The 21,384-nt window shown below is 32.9% G+C and overlaps 1 protein-coding gene across 1 annotated transcript in view; it reads right to left on the minus strand.

Moving 5' to 3' along the window:
• Window positions 1–21,384, minus strand: part of LOC110371373 (putative inorganic phosphate cotransporter) — a 35,507-nt gene that overhangs the window by 13,251 nt on the left and 872 nt on the right. The window contains exons 2-3 of the mRNA XM_064039032.1: window positions 2,069–2,141; window positions 1,071–1,270 (exon numbers count right to left, since the gene is read on the minus strand). Coding sequence (XP_063895102.1) covers window positions 1,071–1,270; window positions 2,069–2,102 — 234 coding nt within the window. The 5' untranslated portion in view covers window positions 2,103–2,141. The remainder of the gene's footprint in view (window positions 1–1,070; window positions 1,271–2,068; window positions 2,142–21,384) is intronic.

Consider the following 21,384-nt stretch of genomic DNA (forward strand, 5'->3'; position numbering starts at 1 on the left):
TAAGTATGATATTTTTTCACTACTAGGTGCTCAATCCTTCTCCGTGTGAGAGGAGGCCTGTGCCCGGCAGTGGGATGATAAAAAAGGCTGTAACATTAACTAGGTACTTGTAAATTAATAGGACAATTAACCTACATATTTTTCAACGCCCAATATTTAATTTATGTAAAATCTGGGATTCGAACATTTATGCTTGAAGTAGAAATTTAAATCGGATTAGATTTCATTTGGTCCGCTCTTATTGATTACCATTGAATAAAATGTAGTCTAGCCATCAACTAAATAAGCGTTTTAAAAATATAGTTCATTCAAAGAAGTAAAAATAATGATTGCTCAATCACTACAAAGTAAACCATTGCATGCCTTATCCCATTATTTACAGAATTGCTTACAGATAAAATGCACTTTATTCCCATTCGTGAGTGTTTTAATAACAATGATAATAAGTAAAGCCGATGGATTAAATACCTCTTCTAGTACAACGTGTATCTAGTTCAAACTGGTATGCTAGTCGCGCAATAGTTTAGAACTAATGATAACAACAACGCTAGGAAAGTTGTGCTAGTAAATCATAGAGAATGAAAACTGAAATGAAACTATTTTACGTGTTTATGATTAAAGTCAGAAGTTGTTGTTTACAGAGGGTGATATAAAACAAGTTTTTTGAAACCATATTTTTTTGTTATGTATGGATTTTGTGTTACACCTATAAAAACAATGGTACCTATGCTTACCTATACAATGGGAAAAACATGACGACAAAACACTTGTTCTTTGTATTTTCTTTACAAAAGAATTTCAAAGAAAATACAATGAAATGGACGAGTGTTGTATTTTTACTTTATTATTTCTTTATAAGCATTTTTTTCGACCTCTTCTTGTACCATAGCATTCGTTTACACCTTTCACAATAGAAAAATTATTGCTTTACACTTAAAAAAAAAAAATAAGAAATCATGGACGTTTATCGTTTTTCTAAGAGCATGATATTTACTTATTACATTTTTGAATTATTTCTGCTCATATGTTGAACAGTTTTACCAAAGAATGACAATGAAAAATCAACTTACCGGTCTAGAACTGACAGTTCCATTTGTAATAAACTCGCTTTCATCAGGACAAGCGTTAGGGTCATAATGTTGTTCCTCGTTCTTTGTATTGTTCACCATCTGAGTGACAGCGAGATTGAGGCAGACCCGCATGGTATACGCGTTGCAAACCGCCAGTAGTCCCATGATGCCAAGGACATACCGCTGAGGAATTAGGAACACTGAGCGGACAAAACAATCTCATGTAGTTAATATTTGTTTTTCAATGTAGTAAGAAAGAGTGGTAGGTATACTAGGTTTGATTAAAGGGTGTTCAAATAGTGTATGGATTAGCTTCGCAGACGCCACGGTCCTTTCAGTTAGAGTCCTTTCAATTTCAATGAAATTGTGGACAGTTACCCATGATTTGCGGCACATTTATTACAAGAAGAACTTTTAATGATTTCTACATATATTAAGATTGAATGCCAACAGATTTTTTTAATCCAGAAAGTGCATCCGACATTCCCCCTGCCAATAATTACGTTCCAACCCAGACAAAGCATACAAGGGAATCAATAGAGTAAAAGAATACCAGGCATTGTAGGTGAATCCAATAAATTCCACATGCTACGGGCGAGCTACTCGCTGCTATTTCCCCAGACTCCCCACAACTTGCGCCTACTTCGTAAGTATATTGTATAAAGTGCAGAGAGTGTGAGCAGAAATATTGTGTTGAATACTAAACGGTTCCTTTTTAAAAATATTCAGACTAGCAGTAGAGTGTTATTATCAGCTACTTTTGGTGTTTTGCATTTATTACAGGAAGCATTTTTTTCATGATAATTATACTTTTTGGTTCATAAATGCTCAGTCAGCAATACAAACAAAATAGGAGATACAACTGCCAGCGGCAGTAATATGAATTTACAATTTTCAAAAATATTTTTCACCTATATTTTGTATTTTTCTAATGACTTTAAGGACATTTTAAAAAGAAAAGACACTTAAAACCATAAAAATATTGCATTATAACTTACGTCTTGAAATTGTATGACGCCATCTTGGTAACATCGCAAATTATTTTCTTCCTCTCCAGTTCTATTTTATTACCTGAAAACAAGGAAAAAACAATTGAAAATACTTTATAAAAAACTCGGAATATATTTGTAGTGTTTATAAAATACTTCTAAGAAGTATATGAGATGTACATATGTTCTTGATTTAAATCATCCTTGCTGATAAACTGATAAGGTTAAGAACACGTGAATCATATTATACTCTAACTTTTTATCTATTTTTGTTTGCTAAATAAAAAAAATACATTGATGGATAAAAGTAATGGAATATAACGGAGCATGACTTTCAAGTATGAGTTTTCAGTAATTTCATGTCTTTTATTAGTCGTTTTCTTGCTTGTCCGATAAACCTTACAGAATCGTTCTTTCAAGAATATCGATTGTTTCACCTGTTCTTTTACAATTCAATAAAAATTTAGGGCATTTTTTTACTTAAATATTTTAATGTTTTTCCATTCATAAGTCATTGAAATGAATTGATGATGAATATAACTTTGTTTAGAACTCATCGTAAATCTAGCACGAGTAAGAGTCATAAATGCTCTTGTCTCTTTTATTTATATCTATTTATATATTTTCAATGTGACTCAGTAAGAAAATGCTATTGAAATAAGCAAATTCCTTTGTATTTAAAAACTTATATTATAATTTTAAAACGTATTTTGTTTCTTAATTTAATTAGCCACGCTTTCATAATCCTGCGCATTTCATTATTTTTACTTCCAACTGTAACAAACAATACTGTATGAATTGATTAAATTAATAATATGTATATTGTTTTATTTATATATAAATAAGTTTAATGATTATAATAGAATTATTCATTTATATATTTTTCAATATACTAGTATATTTTAATAAGTACTGTAAAAATTGGTGCCCACCGAAATCGGGAACACAGTCCAAGCTACCAGCGAAGGTTAGGGCTCAAATAATTCTTGTGATACCGGTAAAAGAAAACTTTGCCAAAAATCAAAATGTACAAACTTTCAGGATCTGGCATTACTTTATGTACACTAATAAAGGTGAAATCTACCAGCATTTTTCCTTGTAGAATGGGGTCGACTGCTAATCTAAGTGAGTATGTTTGTACTTATATCAATATTTTACATGGAGTGGTTTTCCATTGACATTTCACCTTCACAATGCCAACTATTCAACCAAAAAGTAGATACTGAAAGGTAGCTTTCTCGTATTACAGTACGTTTCTGATGTTTTCAAAAATGCATTGCGTTACCTTTGTGTACGAAAACTGTACTTACTACAGACCTCAATAATGTTTTTGAAAAATGTAGCTTTCCAACAATGACATATTTTTTTAATCCAGTTCAGTAGTTTCGTAGGCTTTAGGGTGCGAACAAAGAGAAACAGGTTTCCTCTTTCTAATATAAGTAAGTATAGATAAATTAAAAAAACATACTACTGCAACTGGATTACTCAGCAATCGATAACCGTAAAGAAACAAAATAAATAAATTACAATAAGATTTTCTTTGGTTGCACTCTTCACGTTCAAGAGGCAGTTGACCCATTTTCCGTCACTCAATAACATGGAAAACAATTAATATTTATTTAGACTACTTTATTGCAATAAACGATAAGTAACTTTTAGTAGTCCAAGAGTTGTGAATGGTAACATTCACAATACACCTCTATTGATATCATTACAGCAGCACATCTACATAACAAGTCCCTACATTTGTTTTACTGCACCTACAGCTTGTGGGTCAATTTCAGACACTTAAATTTCTTTTAGAGCGTTAAACAATGGAGAAATGGAAAATATAATAAAAGTCATGAAATTGGACTGAACTGTCGAAATATTGTGATAAAAAATGTTTGTTTATAAAAATCCTTGAACACTAAATAGCAAGTTAGCATCAACATAAAAATATATGAGGCAGACATTCTTTAAGCCATCCATCATCATCACGGATGCTAAACATGGACAATTTATCTTTAACATAACAATGATATAAGCATTAGTTCAACTATTTGTTATACATAAGTACATACGCAAGTCAATATTTAACGCTAATAATATATATCAATAACACTAGTATTTTGCATGTCAATAAAGGTAGCTAATTCTCGAAAAAACCGTGAGTAAATAATTAGTTTAGCATATACATTTATTTTTGTAACTATTAGAAGTACATTCAGTACAAAAGACTCCGTAGACCCGGATAAAACCTTTAGCCTTCCTTGTTAAATAGGCTATCTAACTCAAAAAGATTTTTTTCCAAACACTCCAGTAGCTAGTTCTTTCGTCTATCGCACGCAAACAAACAAACTTTTCAGCTTTATAACATTAGTATGTATGTATGCCATGGAACTATTTAAAATTACGTCTAAAGACCAAACATACTCTTGTCTAACTAACGCGATTTTCATTCACCCTTGCTTAGTTCTCGAACAAAAACATCTTCGCAAAGGTAAAAAAAAACATTTCGGAAAATCCTGAAGAAAATACGTAAACCGGATCCGTTGTACGTCATACAAACCCAGTCCTATAGAAGCTTGGATTCACACGATCGCGTCTAATCTCGTATTCTCAACGAGTGACCAGACGACACTGCACAAATCTCCTCTCAATAACTCCATAGGGTCGCCTACTTTCATCCAATATTTCGTATTTGGCACTCAATACTGTAAACAGAACACGTATTTCCTTCCACTCTCTTTAATAGTTTGTTCATGTTATCGATTTATCGGTTGAATAACGAATTATGTTTTATTTTTTTCCTCTTACGTGATTTTGCATCATCCAGGTCAGGCAAGTACCAATGCAACTTGTCTAAGTTTGTATGTACTTTCTAAGTATATCTTAGACACCAATGACTGTGTTTCGGATGGCACGTTAAACTGTAGGTCCCGGCTGTCATTGAACATCCTTGGCAGTCGTTACGGGTAGTCAGAAGCCAGTAAGTCTGACACCAGTCTAACCAAGGGGTATTTGGTTGACCGGGTAACTGGATTTAGGAGGTCAGGCAGGGAAGTCGCTTCTTGTAAAGCACTGGTACTCAGCTACATCCAGTTAGACTGGAAGCCGACCCCAACATAGTTGGGAAAAAGGCTCGGATGATGATGACGTGATTTTGTATCACAATGCAATCGTGTCACTTCAAATACGTTTCTAAGAAACCATTACTTATAAAAGTTATATGACAAGTAGCATTTGTATGGTCGGCTACTTAATATAGTGTATGCAATATGATAGTTATCTGTGTCATTCTATTTTGAGATTTGTTTAAAGGAGCGCAAGGTTTACTTAGTGATTTCTAATAGTTTTATCGGTCAGTAGCTGCACTATCAATGCCTTTAATCTGGGCTAAGAACAATATTAGCGGGCTTGTTATTATCTATCTGGTTTACCGTCTATTATGAAACGAAAGCTCTTAAGAGCGTTGGCTTATTGAGAATAATCAAAGTATCACAGTCTCATTGGATCCTTTATATTCAGGGAAGAACCTTCAGCTGTCAGGTGATTTAACAAAACATTTAATATTCTGTTATTGTGAAGATCTTGAGGAAAACAAGAATTATCCTCATGAATATTGTTGCAATTTTATTTTCCACGTAGGTATGTTACATACTTAGTCTTACTTGTAATATAATTGTTTTTTGTCCCTTAATACACCCATTGATACGCTTACAACAAGGCGCCATCAAGTTCAAACGATTTATTTTCTTTAATATTTCACTATACATCACTCACTTGTCTATATATTTATTCACTTGGATCTGTAACGCATTCAGCTATACAATATAGTTCTAATATTTACTCTTACAATATCGTAACGGTACAGTAACGTATAGGTTTTGACATTTACTTATTCACGATCCCCTTTCCTTAGCTCAGTCAACTTCAAAGTGCCTGAAGCAAGGATAGCCTAACGACATTAGTCATTTAGAGGGATAGTTAACGTGATCGACGACGCGTAACTATTTATAATGTGTGTATGTATGAGTGTGTGTGTGTGTTTCAGCACCACAAAGTCTGTATATGATGCTTGTTGGTTTTTGATAGTATTGTAGATAAATTCTAAATTCGAATAAGAAATTCGAAATTAGAAAAAAAGTAGTGATTAATAGTGATTCGATTGTGTTGCATAATGTTAATTCAGTTGCATAATACTTTTATAGTTGTTTGTAGACAATAGATTATAATATTAAATTATTTATTTACCTACTTCTATTGCTTCGGAATAACTTTTTTATAATCGTCGATCGTAAGTCGATTTAATTAAGTAATCACAAGTCGACATTTCTTTATGTAAACAAAGAGTAAACATATTATTGAAATGAATTATTTCTTTCACTCATATTATTTTAATACATAATTGTTTTGCCTCTGTTCGAGATCCAAATAAATACATAACCGGCATATATAACCGTAAAAAAAATCGGTAAAAAAACTTTTAAGTCAAACGGTTTTATCTTATGTGCACTGAAAACTAGAAAATAAAAAAATAGTTACTTACCTGTCAACCTACGTAGGTGGTCTTGGTCATATAGGACTAAAATAAAAACGTGGGGCCCATTAACTGTTGCTGTAGTACTTTCTTCTAGAGGTATAATAGGTGTGGATTGCATCGACTTACTATAATCGTAACTGGAGATTTTGACAATCAATAATCAGCCGTAGCAGCTTCACCAGCGAACGCCGAGCTCATGATCTACCAAAGTATAAAGATATGCTTTGCCATAGGTAGGATTTCAGAGGGGCCCCACGTTTTTATTTTAGTCTAATATGACCAAGACCACCTACGTAGGTTGACAGGTAAGTAACTATTTTTTTATTTTCTAGTTTTCAGTGCACATAAGATAAAACCGTTTGAATTAAAAGTTTTTACCGATTTTTATTTTCTAGTTTTAGTATTTAATGAAAATGCCTACCGAATATTCCTCATTGTATCTAATTCATTTAGTGCATCATTATTACACGGTCTCTTACCTGATAATTTATTACAATCTAATTTAAAAAAAGTCATTTTTTTTAACGACACCAAAAATCATCAAGTGACCCATCCCTGGGTCAGCAGCGGTAAGGGAGTGTCAGACTCTTACTGACTAAAAATAGTTATGTTTCGTCGTAGGCCTTTTATGTACCAGGGCCACGGTAACTCTTTCGAACAATCCCGCAGCCCAGGCAGGCCTGGCGCCCTGTTGGGCCCTGCTGGGGTTGCTGACAGTATTCTACTTGTGTAGCCCTTTCATTTGATACCCATATTGAGGGGGTTGTGGAAAAATATGTAATCCACCATTTTGTGCCGGCGGCCATATTAGATTTACAATGTTATTGATATTACTATATTGTATTGTCATCGGAATAAAAGGTGTATACAAAATTTCAGATTAATCGCTTGACAGGAAGAGGGTGTTTGAATTACTAAATTGGACCCAAGAATAAAACAAACGGGATGAGCTAAATAAAACCGTTTAAAAATTGTTATCAGCCATTTGGTAGCGGCGGCCATCTTAGATTTCAATTTTGCATAGTAAATTGTATTTTACTTGTTGAGACCTTTCATTTGATACCCATGTTGATGGGATTGATAAAACCTAAGTTATCCGCCATTTAGTAGAGGCCGCCATCTTGGATTTGAATTTTATATAGTACATTGTATTCTACTGGTTGAGCACTTTCATTTGATACCCACATTGACGGGATTGATAAAACCTACGTTATCCGCCATTTTGTACAGGCGGCCATCTTGGATTTGCAATGTTATTGATATTACTATATTGTATTGTCATCGGAAATAAAGGTGTGTACCAAATTTCAGATCAATCTGACTACAGGAAGGCACTGAAATTTCAATTTCTAAATTTGACCCAAGAATGAATAAATAATAAATAATATAAAACAAACGGGGTGAGCTAAATAAAACCGTTTAATAAAAACAGCCTTCAACCTAAACACTGCTCTTTGCCAAAACGGACAATGACTGCTACGTTCTCCACAAGCGAAAGATTATCACCTAATCCAGTTGTTCCAACAGATTTTCCAACCAAAACACAAGAAGAATATTTTCCCGTTGCTTCCATTCCATTAGATTACGTTAACAAACATAAGGCAGGGAGGAAGCGTTAGGGAAATTACGCCTTACAACACAATGTTTCGCGTGAATTTAACTAATGGTAATTAATAGACTCGCATTAAATAAGCTCACCCCTCTGATAGAACGCCATCATGGTTGTACAGAATCCAGGAGTCAACATACCCGAATCTGTCAAATCGAATATCAACCTTCCACTATTGTGATAAGGTTGAAAATCTATTGAAGACATTTTGACAGATTGAAGTAAATCTGTACAATGAAATAGGATTTTAGCTATGAATATGTATACGTTATATCGTTTTATTTGTATAGAACAAATGACTATTTTATACTAATCTTACGCTCTGTATAATTTTCACAAACGACAATGCTCTCAAGCATTAGCAATTTAAGTTTTTTTTTCTCTTTATCTATATTAGTGACTTACTTTGACGTCTAAAATCATAAGTGCACTAATGACATATTATTATGTAATATAAGGAGATATTGGAGATGACAAAATAAAAAGTTAAGTTTTACTACGGCATAAAATGCGATAGTGGTATGTTTGTAGCAATTTTGGATAATTTTAAATTCATAACATAATGAAAAGGTTTCAATGACGGTGGGTCGTCATGGATTGTAGAGCTGTGGAATGCAAACCAACCTTTTTTTGTCTAAATTACCTACAAGTCAAATAATGAACTTGCAATACTACATAGTCATCTCAACATTTAAGTAAAAATAAAACCTACCTGACATAGTATTTCCCATTATTTCCTGAACAAAATTCTCACGAAACCAGTTATGTTTATCTGTTACGAATTATATAAATAATTGTCCTCACTTCATTCCAATTGACTGACGCAAACTGGATTTATCCGGATTGCTGTTTTTGTAACTTTACTTTCAATTTCATGACACACTCGCAAAACTCGGCTGGTGATGCAAAAACTGATAATGCTAAGTGTGCTGATACATTTAATATTGGTACAATGTAAGGCACCGTGTTTTTTTCTTTATTTTTGCGTACCAATTTGCTAAGTTACATAATTAATATTTGCCCGAATTTTGCTCACCTGTAAACACTGAAAACAATTATGTCTGTCAAGAATAGGCTGCCCATGTATTATATTTGAAAACTATGTATGTTATAAACTGAGAATTATATTTAGTTTAACCATTAATTAAAAATGACTACGTTTGCAGATCTAATGATAGCTGCTCTTAGCAAACACAGCATCTTTGACTTTCCTTTTTGTGCAAGAATAAAGTAAAAACACGTTTCATTCCAAATGTGACGTATTTGAATTACCAAAGCCTTTGTAATTTTTGCTTGCAACTGCAATTTTTATTTACACACGTCATAAATAACTTTTGCTAAGCAATCCACTTTCAAGGTCAAAAAAACTTTGTTTATAAATATTGCGTGATCACACAAGGTCAAATAAATAAACTAGTTTTACGAAATGCACGAACATTTCTAAAAAAAAGGCAAAACGAAACTTGATCAATCTCTCGATGATGGAAAAATATTTTCGATTTAACACTCCAGTGGTTCCCCGATGCTGATATAACGAAACAGTTTTTGACGTAACTTCCAACATACACTATATCAAATACGCAAAAAATACACTATTCAACAGTCTCGAGGGTATTTCTCTTACACAAATAGTTTCTATATCAATCTCCTAAATGTCAAATAGATGCAATGTCAGCAAATATTTGTATCCATGCATACTGCGAGCTAGTTGCTATCTCTCAGGACCAATCTCTGACGACTAATCTGCTTACCACAATAGATCTGGTGAACCCATTCAAATAAAATTTAAAGGGAGGTAAAAGGGTCCAGAACGGTGCATCCCTATTACTAAAATTGGGTACGTTCTATAGACTAAAAGCTCATGTTTGTATTATGCATATTTTTATATGCAATAATTTCTAATAGCTCTACTTCACTGTGTTAATTTATGCATTAAACTCGCGGTTTGCTGCATAGAAGGTCGCGGCCTAAATGCACCTTAATTTATTTTTAACACAGTCTAATACTTGACTAGTATGCCGAGTGTGACATATGTCCTTGTTGCTATTAAACGATGTGTTAATTACTGACTAATTAAATCAGTAAAATAATGGTAGATATTATCTGATGCTGCAAATTAATGTCAATGACCTAATTATACGAAATAATTTAGAAGTAGGAAAACTAGAACAGAAAATGTTGGTATGACCCAAGTTTCCTTCGCTGTATGAGAAGAGCCTTGTGCCTTGCAGAGGGACAATTAAATAAGCTGATGATGATTACTCAACTTAAATAAGTTCAAAACACAGAATTCCCTAGTTTTCAATGTGTCAGAAGTCTTAACTAATGCAATCAAACTTATTCAATTTTAATGGCCAACATTAATGGCCAAGCTAAACAACAGCTTAATCATTAACGTATTAAATTGTCGTTGACACCACACATTATATGTCTTACATGTGTTAATGTCATTGACTTGTCAAAGCAGTTAAGATCTCGGCCCTAAAGACAAGGTAACTGTCACGATCATAATATTTTGACCCTAAAATTAATCACAATAAGTTAGTGAATTTATCAGTCCAAGGTCAATATCGTCGCAGACCACAAGGTTGCTTCGTTGCTCAATCGTAACATTCATGGTCCAGCACTTGCACTTATAATAACCATAATTACAAGCTTGAGCATGAATTCCAAACAATGATTACGGTTGATCAAGGACTTTATTATCATTTGTTTGGGTTGATATCGGATTGGAAGTGGTGTAGTTGAAAGTTTTGTTCTAATGTTATAATACCGTTGTATTCTTGATAATTTTATATTGCCAAAATCTTTCAGATCACACAAGTTTGACTGAGTATAAGTTAGGATAGACGCTAGGTATATACCTAGCGTCTATCCTAACATAGGAATAAAAAAAAACATCACATAGGTATATACCTATGTGATGTTTTTTTTTATACTTTCTCACCGAAACTCCTGAACAGATTACAGTAATATTATAACCATGAGCGTGCAACACTGAGTCTCAGACAATAAAAAAAAACTAGACAAACAAAGTGTTATTCATTTAATTTAAATCGGTAAGACACACATACATTCTTCTACAAATCATATTGACATGATCTCTGTCGATTACTCACTGACATAAAATATAATTTAATTAGGTAGGTATTTTGCTAAAGGATAATAATATATCTAATCAACGTCTTACTCTCGAAGCAATACTTCAAAGCAGCATATTGCTACATCCTTTGTAGGCGTACCTATTAGCAATCAGTTAGCATTCTTCATCGCCCTTGTTGAGGGCATATTGTGCAAAGATCGACGCATCCATTGTTATTTAGGATTAAGAAATGTTTAGATAATTCGCTTATGTCAATAGAAAGATATATGAAATATGCTGTTGATTTTAATTTTTAGCCCAATAATCAAAATCATCAGTAGGATGCAAATGTCCAAACAAAGTCCTTTAACAGTTACGAACATGTAAAATCACAAGCGAATAAACTTCCAATCTTTTACATTCCATTCAGTTCATTGTTACTAAAAATGAAGTTATTTACATAATTTCAACCAAGCGGAGAATTTTCGTGCGGCATGACAGTAATTAGGTAACTATACCATGGGAATCTGACATTATAAAGTCTCTGTGATAAAGGCGAATCGTGTGACCGCGCCTAAACTATGAAAGGACTGACAAAATCTGATAGTTACTAAGTAAACCCTATAGTTATCTTAAGTGGTTTTATTATATGCTTTAATACTGCTGTGGTTATGATAAATTTGATAAGTCTTGGATAGCCTCCAAGGCACAGAAAGCTGTGTTATAAAATGATAATACCTTTGATACATGTCTTAACGTATCTCTTATCAATTGACATTACCTCCTACAAGGAGAATTTATTGCTATTTTAAGAAGACGTTGATATTTTCGTTCTAGGCCCGATTAAAAATGCTGGCAAGAGGCACCAGATATACTTATTTACTAAAGGAATAGGGCATCAATAAGACCTTTAAAAGGTTACCTTCGTGAACGCATTTTTTTCCGTACACAATAAAACAACTTCAATAAACATCCTTATTGGCTGTATTTTCGGTCAATAACTTGCCAAGAATGCAATGCCAACAAGCTATCTAAAGTAAACGATTTAAACTATTTTCGCCATTGATCAGAAACAACGTAAAAATAGTGTAGGAAAATCTTTCTCATCGCGTCACCAGTTTTATTTGATGTTTGAGTGCCAAGTATCTACTAGTTATTTATACACACTGTAAGTAGGTTCTAATGGTAACATACTGAGAATATTGCCAAAATTAAGTAAGTTGAGTAATCTTACTCATTTCTCATTATATCTCCAACGAATTGAACTTAACGCTTAAAACCTGTTTGCATTCTGGGACCTAATTATTGACCAGTACTTAGATAGTAATAAGTACTAGGCAACGGAATGAACCTAACATTCAATGAATTGATTAAAATGTACCTAAGAGTAGTACCAACATTTTAAGCAGTACAGAAGTTGATTTCATAATTTCTTTACTAAGTTACGTTAAACCATGGATACTAAAGACCTTGGTTGTTGGGTAAATAAATATTTGCACTTAACACAGGTGTTGTAAAAATATGTTAACTTTTAGTAAGCAGTATTTGTTTTTATAAATTGTTACGATGTTTTTCGATTATATTGAAATTCTCTTGTGGATTTTTAAATTATTCCGTTGCCAGGAAAGCCAGGTAAACTAGTTGAAGTATATGATAGCTGGTCAATACTCTACTAAAGTCTGCACAGTGCAAACTAGACAGTTGTCCGATAGTTGGTGTCATGGTCCGTAAAATTATTCTTTTAAGAAAATCCTGAATACATTCAAAGTTTTTAGTCAGCCTAATACCTGAAAAATTAAAACTGAATTCTACGATTAAAACTTTGGAGTGTGTGGCACTTTTCATATTTTGTAGTGAGTTTCGTGCAATATTATTTGCAGAACCTTTGAAAAACCCGAAAGCAGTTCAAGGTGTCATTCTTCAACAGTAAACAACAACTTCTACTGACGAAATCAATCTAAGAGCCGTTTAGCTACCTTATTTGCTATTATATAAGTCCAAGGTCAAGAGTATTGACTGACCCACAAACCTTACAGCATGGTACGACCGTGATCATGTTGCAATGCAGTTTTTTGCCATAGCACTTATAATTTATAGGCACTAATATTATAAGGAGGTAATGTTTGTAAGTTTATGGCGTTGTAGAGGGTAAGCTTTGGATTCACTGAACCGAAAATATTTTTACCATTGTAAATTTACATTATTGCGTGTTCTGGAGGGCACGTTAAACGGTACGTCCCGAGTGCCATTGAACATCCTTGGCAGTTACGGGAAGTCTGAAGCCGGTGAAAACCAGGCTTACCCAGGAGTAATAGGATGCCCGGGCTAAGGAGGTCAAATAGGCAGTCGCTCCTTGTAAAACATTGGTACCCAGCTGTCCGGTTAGACTGGAAGTCGACCTCATCATTAGGCTAGGCAAATGATGATGATGTAAAGTCACGTTAGGTATTTGTGAGTGTCGTAGGTTTATTTACCCGAGCATAGGATGTGGTTCCCACGGAATATGAATGGAGCCACATGAAACAGCTAGTCATCAATACACCTTGTAATTAGTTAGCATCAACAACTTGTATCTTTCCGTGCACGCGACGTTTTGCATATAATAGTGACGTTACATGTCTATTTGCATTTGCATTTACATTCATGATTTTCTCACGTTTTACTATTAGTTTGGCACGTTTGACAAACTGACGGTTTTGATTGGTCTTCACTAATTAGGGCTATGAACGAAAATAATATTCTTTGAGCTATTTTGTTAGTCACGACACTATTAACTGCTGCTAATCACTACATTGTTATCAACCTAATTCGTGGTATTACTGCTTTGAAAAGTCTAGTTTTCTACAAAGGTATAGGTATAGGTACCTGCGCTTTACATGCAAGGTTATACCGATTTAATTTTTAATTTCTTAAAGCTGTTTTTTCGAAAGTTGAAAATGAGTTTTACGTTTATTGCGGAATAGAAGAAAGTTAAGTGTAAATAAGTAGGGACCGATATTATATTTGTATAGCTACTTTTTCACTTGGGTTTATTCCGAAATAAAATCAGTTTTAAATCGACTGATATAGTGTACCAGATAAATTGCGCTGATCTTTGCACTCTGCATTCACTTGAATTAACATACTGGTCATTCCTTAAAAGTCAAAGTTCTAAAACTATTGATTGAGAATCAATAAATGTTTTATAATGTTATATAATTACTCTTAGCTTGGTTTAATGGCTCAATATTGATGATATGGCCTTGGTTTAATAAAGAGACTGACTGATTTAAAATGTCTATTTCCAATTAGTTTATTTCGAAAGATCCGCTTTTATTGAGACTTCGCAAATTAATGTTTGTCTCAATTTAACTATTTATAAAACTAAGATATAAATATGTGGTCAAGATGAGTTTAACTTCGAAATTTTCTTTTTCATGAGCTTCCACAGCTCCCAACTCTCAATTTCAAGATAATAACTAGGTATAGAAAAATCATCAATATCTTGATGTGTCCGTGAAAACGTAAGATTTTCCTCTTGACTGCAAAAATAAAGGCCAGTGATGTCATTGAATGGCGCTTCCTATTTTGTAAGGAAAGTCATATTGTTAACTTTATCGTCAACGGGAAATTATCACTCATTCATAAAGTATTGTATTTGCATAAGAACGGAAATATTGGCAGTTATTTTTTATAGTGTAGGTAAGGTACTTAGATTTATGCTTTGTTTGCAAGACAGAGTCTGTTTATGTACCTACATATTCGCTCACATGAATGTAAAAATATTTTTCTAATTTTCATTTAATATTTTTTTTTATCATTCAGTTTAAATCATATTTACATGTTAATAAAAAAATAAATTAAAGCAAGCGGATTATTTGTAGCCTGTAAAAGTAGCTAATCGTCAGAAGGGACGTATCTTTAAAACCATCATTTCATTTATTTTTCTTAACGTGAAAGTGTAAAATTACTTTCATATCTTAAATACATATTAATTTATGAAAACAGTGAATGAAGATGAAAATAAGAGGAAAGCTATTTATTTTCCTCATTTAGAGGAAGTTTTTGTGAGGTGAACTTTGTACACTAATGATAAAATGCACGTGTGATTCACTCGTCCCTTTACTCTTATGAAGATGATAATCTATTCATATGAAATATACATATTTTGACTATAGTGACAGATATCAAGATACAGATGATATTGGTAATCAGATACCTACAGTTATCCAACTGTATCTGATAAGTAAATCTTGGAGGAAAATGTAGATATCTTTTTGTATCTTAGGTTAGTAACATTTTAAGATATGAATAATGTTGGTATGATTACGCAAAGTATATGTCTTACCTACATTAAAATCAGTAAATGATAAATATTTATCTGGCACAACAATATATGATTTTAGGTAACCTACTCAGAAAAATGCTTGGATGTTAATTGATGCACCATGCCCGCATACGTACCTACCTACATTCGTCGCTATGACAACAGCTACAGTTCAAACCATGCATCTATTTAACCTGTATAAATATCGGACAGCTTTGTGAGAAAATACCTACCGTAAAAAGCCTGCCAAATGAGAGTCGGACTTACGAAGGGTTCCGTACCATTATTTATAAAACCGCATCTACCTGTAGCCGTTATCGAGGGTCCCGTTTTTTTACCCTTTGGGTACGGAACCCTACAAATGGAAATAATTTTATGAATCCATTATAAAAAAAATGAAAAATTTAATGATTAGAAAGTTGGGTGAAGTATTAAAATTATGTAGCAAAGATATTTTACAGTTGAATCGAAAATAAAATTACGTTCAACGTCGATTTAAAACAAAGAGCCAGTAATTTAAGGAGACGCCACTATATTTTGGTAACATCTGTCATATTTCGCAAAAGTGGTTGCACTTGACCTCATCCGGGTGGCAATTTACAGTCCGAAGCCAAATCAATCAGCTATGGCATCTTTATGATAATTTACCGATTCTTAATGATTCATATTGCAATTTTTAATTGTTTAATAACTTAAAGTTCAAAACGTAGATACCTAAGAATTTATAGGAATTATGCATTAATGGAAGTGATTTCTCATTTTGCAATATAGGTGAAGTGATTTGTTTAAATACGTAAATGAGCGTAGTGACTCTAAGGGACTCTTTTATAGTGATTCAGGAGCAGTAAGTTATATATTAAGTTCTTTCTTGAAGCTCTCAAAATACGCTATTTCGATCCGTAGTAAACCGCCATGATCTCTAAAACGCGCTCTTTTTGAGCAATGAAAGTCGAGCTGTTCCCGGATAAAAAAGTATCCTATGATATTTCTGAGATTCTTGACAAGCTGTATTACTTTTATAATTGTTAAGTACTTTTGATGTAAAAGTGCCAATCACAGATATAGCCAGAGTTACCTTTGTAAAACTAGTAAAGATAGGTATGACTTCTGTAGGATTTAAGCGACCTACGAATAATTAATCACCCGGTATATGTAAATTCGCTCACTATCTAACGCATGGCATTGAATACAAACATCAGAATTTATGCGTGTGAACTAATTTATTATTGCTAACTCTTAAATATGATAAATATCAAGACGCTAATACTTTGATTGACTATTTGTGGTCCTTTAAAATATATTGCTACAGAAAAAGGAATAAGTAAAGGAAAGAATTCCATTCATAGGCAAATTTATACGATGAAAAATTGTTGGAAACAAAATTAAATACAACCCATACATTAAATTATATGTTTAAAATATGGTAAAGTATGTATAGGTGTGAAAGACTTGACGTCATCTTTTTATATTTTAGTATTTACTTTGTAATAAGAATAACGACGAAACCATTCATAATCTCTTGTTTTAAATCGAAAAATATCCGCAGAATATGACATCAGTTGTAGTTTTCTTCATTATTTTAATTTATTTTCTACAAGTAATCTCGTTTGCACATGTACTAAACATTTAATTATATATTCATAACGTAATATCGTTTACATTATTATCATTTGAAATCCACGTGTAATGACTTAAAGAAGCTTAATACATAAATAAGTACGTAATATACTAAATACGTCATACCCTTTTTCAAAAATATATTTTCTATCAACAAAATTTTTCTTACGTTTTTTCATATCATTTTGACACAAAGTAAATAAGTTTAGCATCATGGTGACTTTGCATACCATTGAGAGGAATAATCTGATTGTTAAGCCAAAACATACGTCTATTTCTATCACCATGCAGAAAAAAGCAAAAAAGGTACTACTATACACATAGGCCTTATTAATAAACACAGATTAAAGTTACCTACCCCAGGAATAACGATATATTTTTTTGTTTCAACTTGGAATAACATCACACTATTTTTATTAGTAAGGGGGATTAAATTGAGAGCCTTAGAGAAGAAAAAAATAACAGCATAATCTTCAACCATATAGTTTTAGATTACCAACATCCCAAAAAGCATGTAATCGGCCACTCGTGAAGCAAGATACGGACCATGTTGTTCGACATTTAAATGTTGCTAAATGCCGCTATTTAATTACCAGCACCAGGCTTTACGGCTTATGGTTACCTACATACAACTACCAGGCCTTGTAAAGATAGAGGTTATCTATACTGCCTATGATTACCAAGTAATCGACGCTTAAGTGGATATTAACCACTCATTCAAACCTACTGAAAAATGGAACGGTGTCGACTTGCAATAGTACTCGATTGCAAATCGAATACAATTTTTATTGGTTTTGATTTTAAAAGTACTTATGTTAAGAGGGCATATAAGTGTTACTATATTATCAGCTATATGTTTTTTTCAATAGTTTCAAAAACACTTCAATATGAAAAGAAACTCTATTAAGTGCCAATTCATTTTTGGCTACAAAACACAGAACTGCCTTATAAACTCAGGATTACGAATAGTTTCACCTCCCATGGACGAATTGTTTTCTATAAAACCTGTTTGGAAAACCCGTGGTCGATGTCCTTCGGACAACCAACCAAAAGTCCATGGTGCAGCTATTTCAATTGCCTTACTACACCGGGTCATAATACATTTCAAAAAAATAACATCAATAACATAAACTTCAATTTCTCCTTTGTGACCCCATCACAAAAAATATTTGATCTATAAATCCTAGCACTACTTATCCACTTATCACAATTACAAATCAAATATAAACACAGTTCATTATCAAGGTGAGAACACGACCCAGTCGGCCATCATGCGAGCTAGAATTTTCGTCATGAACCAATGATTTTCCTCACTGATTTTTCCTCTATTGTAAAGGTTTGTCTGTTGTGTACTTCCTGACGGCTTGTGTTAATAGTGACGAGAAACTTAATGAGTTTGTAAATGAGGCGTGAAATGCTGACTGAGATTTATTTTGCTGTGTGTTTAAAATGTTGTAGGAATATCTTATTTTGTAGACTTGCTTTTTCTCATATTTTCTTATTTATGTACCTATTCATAGAAAACTACAACTACATTTAAGTATCCTAAATTTATTAGTTCGAAAATAACTTTGGGTTTCTCGATTTTGACAGCTTAATGAAAATTGCAGGTTTGGTAAACTTTTCTAACCATGTAAATGAAAAAAGGACTAAACAGAACAATAATGTTCTTTGTTTTTTTTTTTACTATTTAATTGTTTTACGTTCCAACACAACCCTTAAATATCGTGCAACATTTTCGTTACAGCCAACTGTGGCTTTACAAGAGTCAAAGGCAGAGAAAGGCGGGTTAATCCCACTAACCCTTAAAACCCCGGCCCAAAAGTAGATTAACAACTCGAGGTCAAATGAAAACTCGCGACACTAAAATCTTTGCCCCAACTTGAGGGTTAACCCTTTCTTAACAACGCCTAAAGCCTGACCTTACACCCCAAGCATTTTGTCGCTTAAGATTAAAATATTCTGCACCTAATATTGAAGTTACTTACCGGCTTTAGCTACCTTTATAACCTTCACACAAGAGAGAATTTATGTCATTCATTTTCTTTATGACCTATACCTACTAGTAGCTTCTGCCAGTGGTTTCACCTACGTCCGATGAGAATTACTTTATGAATCCAGCTAAAGTAGCCCGTAGTCTTTCTCAATAAGTAGGCTATTTAGCACCGATAGCATTTTTCAAATCCGACTAGTAGTTTTTGAGACAAACAAACAAAGTTGTATAATGTAATTATAATTGTAGGAGTACAATTATAACGTAATTGTATTTTTCAAAAATATATTATTAAATTATTTCACGCTTCCTTGCACATGGGCTTGGTTAATTAAGAAAGTATAATATCATTATTATATTTAATACAAAACTTTTCTAAGTTCTTGTTTTAAGTGATGGAATATATTATCGCGTTCCAAATGCAATATAGTAAATGTATGGTAACATTACCACATTTGTAACAGCTAAGATGATTTTCAAAAAAACGAAAATCATATTAGTCATAATTGCAGAACAATGAAGCTTAATATTACTAAGCTTACCTTTATCATAATACGCATAATCACAGAACAAATAAAAGAAAATGCTATCATTATCTTTAGATTCTCGTATTTATTTACTTAACACTCATCTTTCCTATCTTTTACGTTGTAAAGCCTGCTGACTTTTACAGCAGAACCATAAAAGTGATTTTACATACATCAGTCTTGGTACATAAGCGTGTTGTTTTTATTTCTGGTTTCAATCTCATGATGAAACTCATAATTTGCGTTAGTTACCTTTTTCAAATTATGCATGATAATTGATGTTTATTCTTTGATGCTTTGATAAAGTTAATAGTTACCAAAGGTGTAAGTAAATATTAATCCCACCCAAAACAAAAATGTGAAAGACTGCCAAGTTCGATAATATGGGAATGCTTCGCCTATAAAAGAAGTGAGATCTGAATAAGTACCAAGTTCCATACACATACCTCAGTTAAAAATAGTTACTTTTTAATGATGTTACTTGGCAAGTTTTCATACACCTTGTTATAAACGCAATGAATCAAGTATTTAATTTTCTATTAAAACTTGCCAAGTAATCATCATTAAAAAGTAACTATTTTTAACTGAGGTATGTGTATGGAACTTGGTACTTATTCAGATCTCACTTTTATAGGCGAAGCATTCCCATATTATCAAACTTGGCAGTCTTTCACATTTTGTTTTGGGTGGATTTCATTTATTTTTGTAAGGTTGTTTATTTTATTTTTTTCTTATGATGAAGTTAGTTAAAGAATTGTCTCATTTATACTATTTTTTAGATTTTTTTCATATGCACTATGTTTCTTACAAAGAAATGAACTACATTAACTAAATGGACTAGATTTACCAACTGACTGACATGACATGTTATCATATATTATGTTCGTGGACCAAAGTTACACATTCGTTATTTTCGAAAGTGATTCACACTTGGCCGTTTTCAGATTTTTACTTTACTTTGACTAAATACAAACCTTTGTACCATTCGAAGATATATTATATAAATATAGATAAATTTAGTTCGTTTTAGTTCCTTAGGGGTATAAATTTACACCGGGTATAAAACACCTTCATTATTTTGAAACCGACTCACACTTGGCCATTTTCAGATTTTTCCCTTTAACTTGACATAAAGACCTACCTCCATGCCAAATTTCAAGTTAATACGACCATTGGAAGTGGTCTAGGTTTTTGATGAGTGAGTCAGTGAATAAGTGAATCAGTGAATCAGTGTATAGTAAAAATAGCGATTTTCTGACGTCAATATCTCAAGACCTACAATAGGTATATTAATGAAATTTTGTATTTTAGATAAGTGAGGGGGTCTCAACAGATACTAGAAATTTGATATGCGTAAATAAAATAGATTTTGAGTTACAGGGGGGTCGAATTTGGCCCGAAATGGTTCGTGTAATATAACCCACGGCGGGTGTGTCGCCTTTTTTGCTCGAACTTGGCGGACACACTGCCGTGTGTCTAGATGAAGACGAAAATATACGGTACGTGAACATGTTATGAAGGGATCTAGATTTGGTTTATAAACGATGTAGGTATGTACTGATGTATGAAGGTCAGAACTTTGTTGAGTTAAACACATGGGTTCTTGCCAAGCTCAAATTAACAAAATATAATTCAACCATCAATAATTATAAAAGTATTCAATAGA

This window comes from Helicoverpa armigera, chromosome 2, assembly GCF_030705265.1.
Source record: "Helicoverpa armigera isolate CAAS_96S chromosome 2, ASM3070526v1, whole genome shotgun sequence".
NCBI classification, from domain to species: Eukaryota; Metazoa; Arthropoda; class Insecta; order Lepidoptera; family Noctuidae; genus Helicoverpa; species Helicoverpa armigera.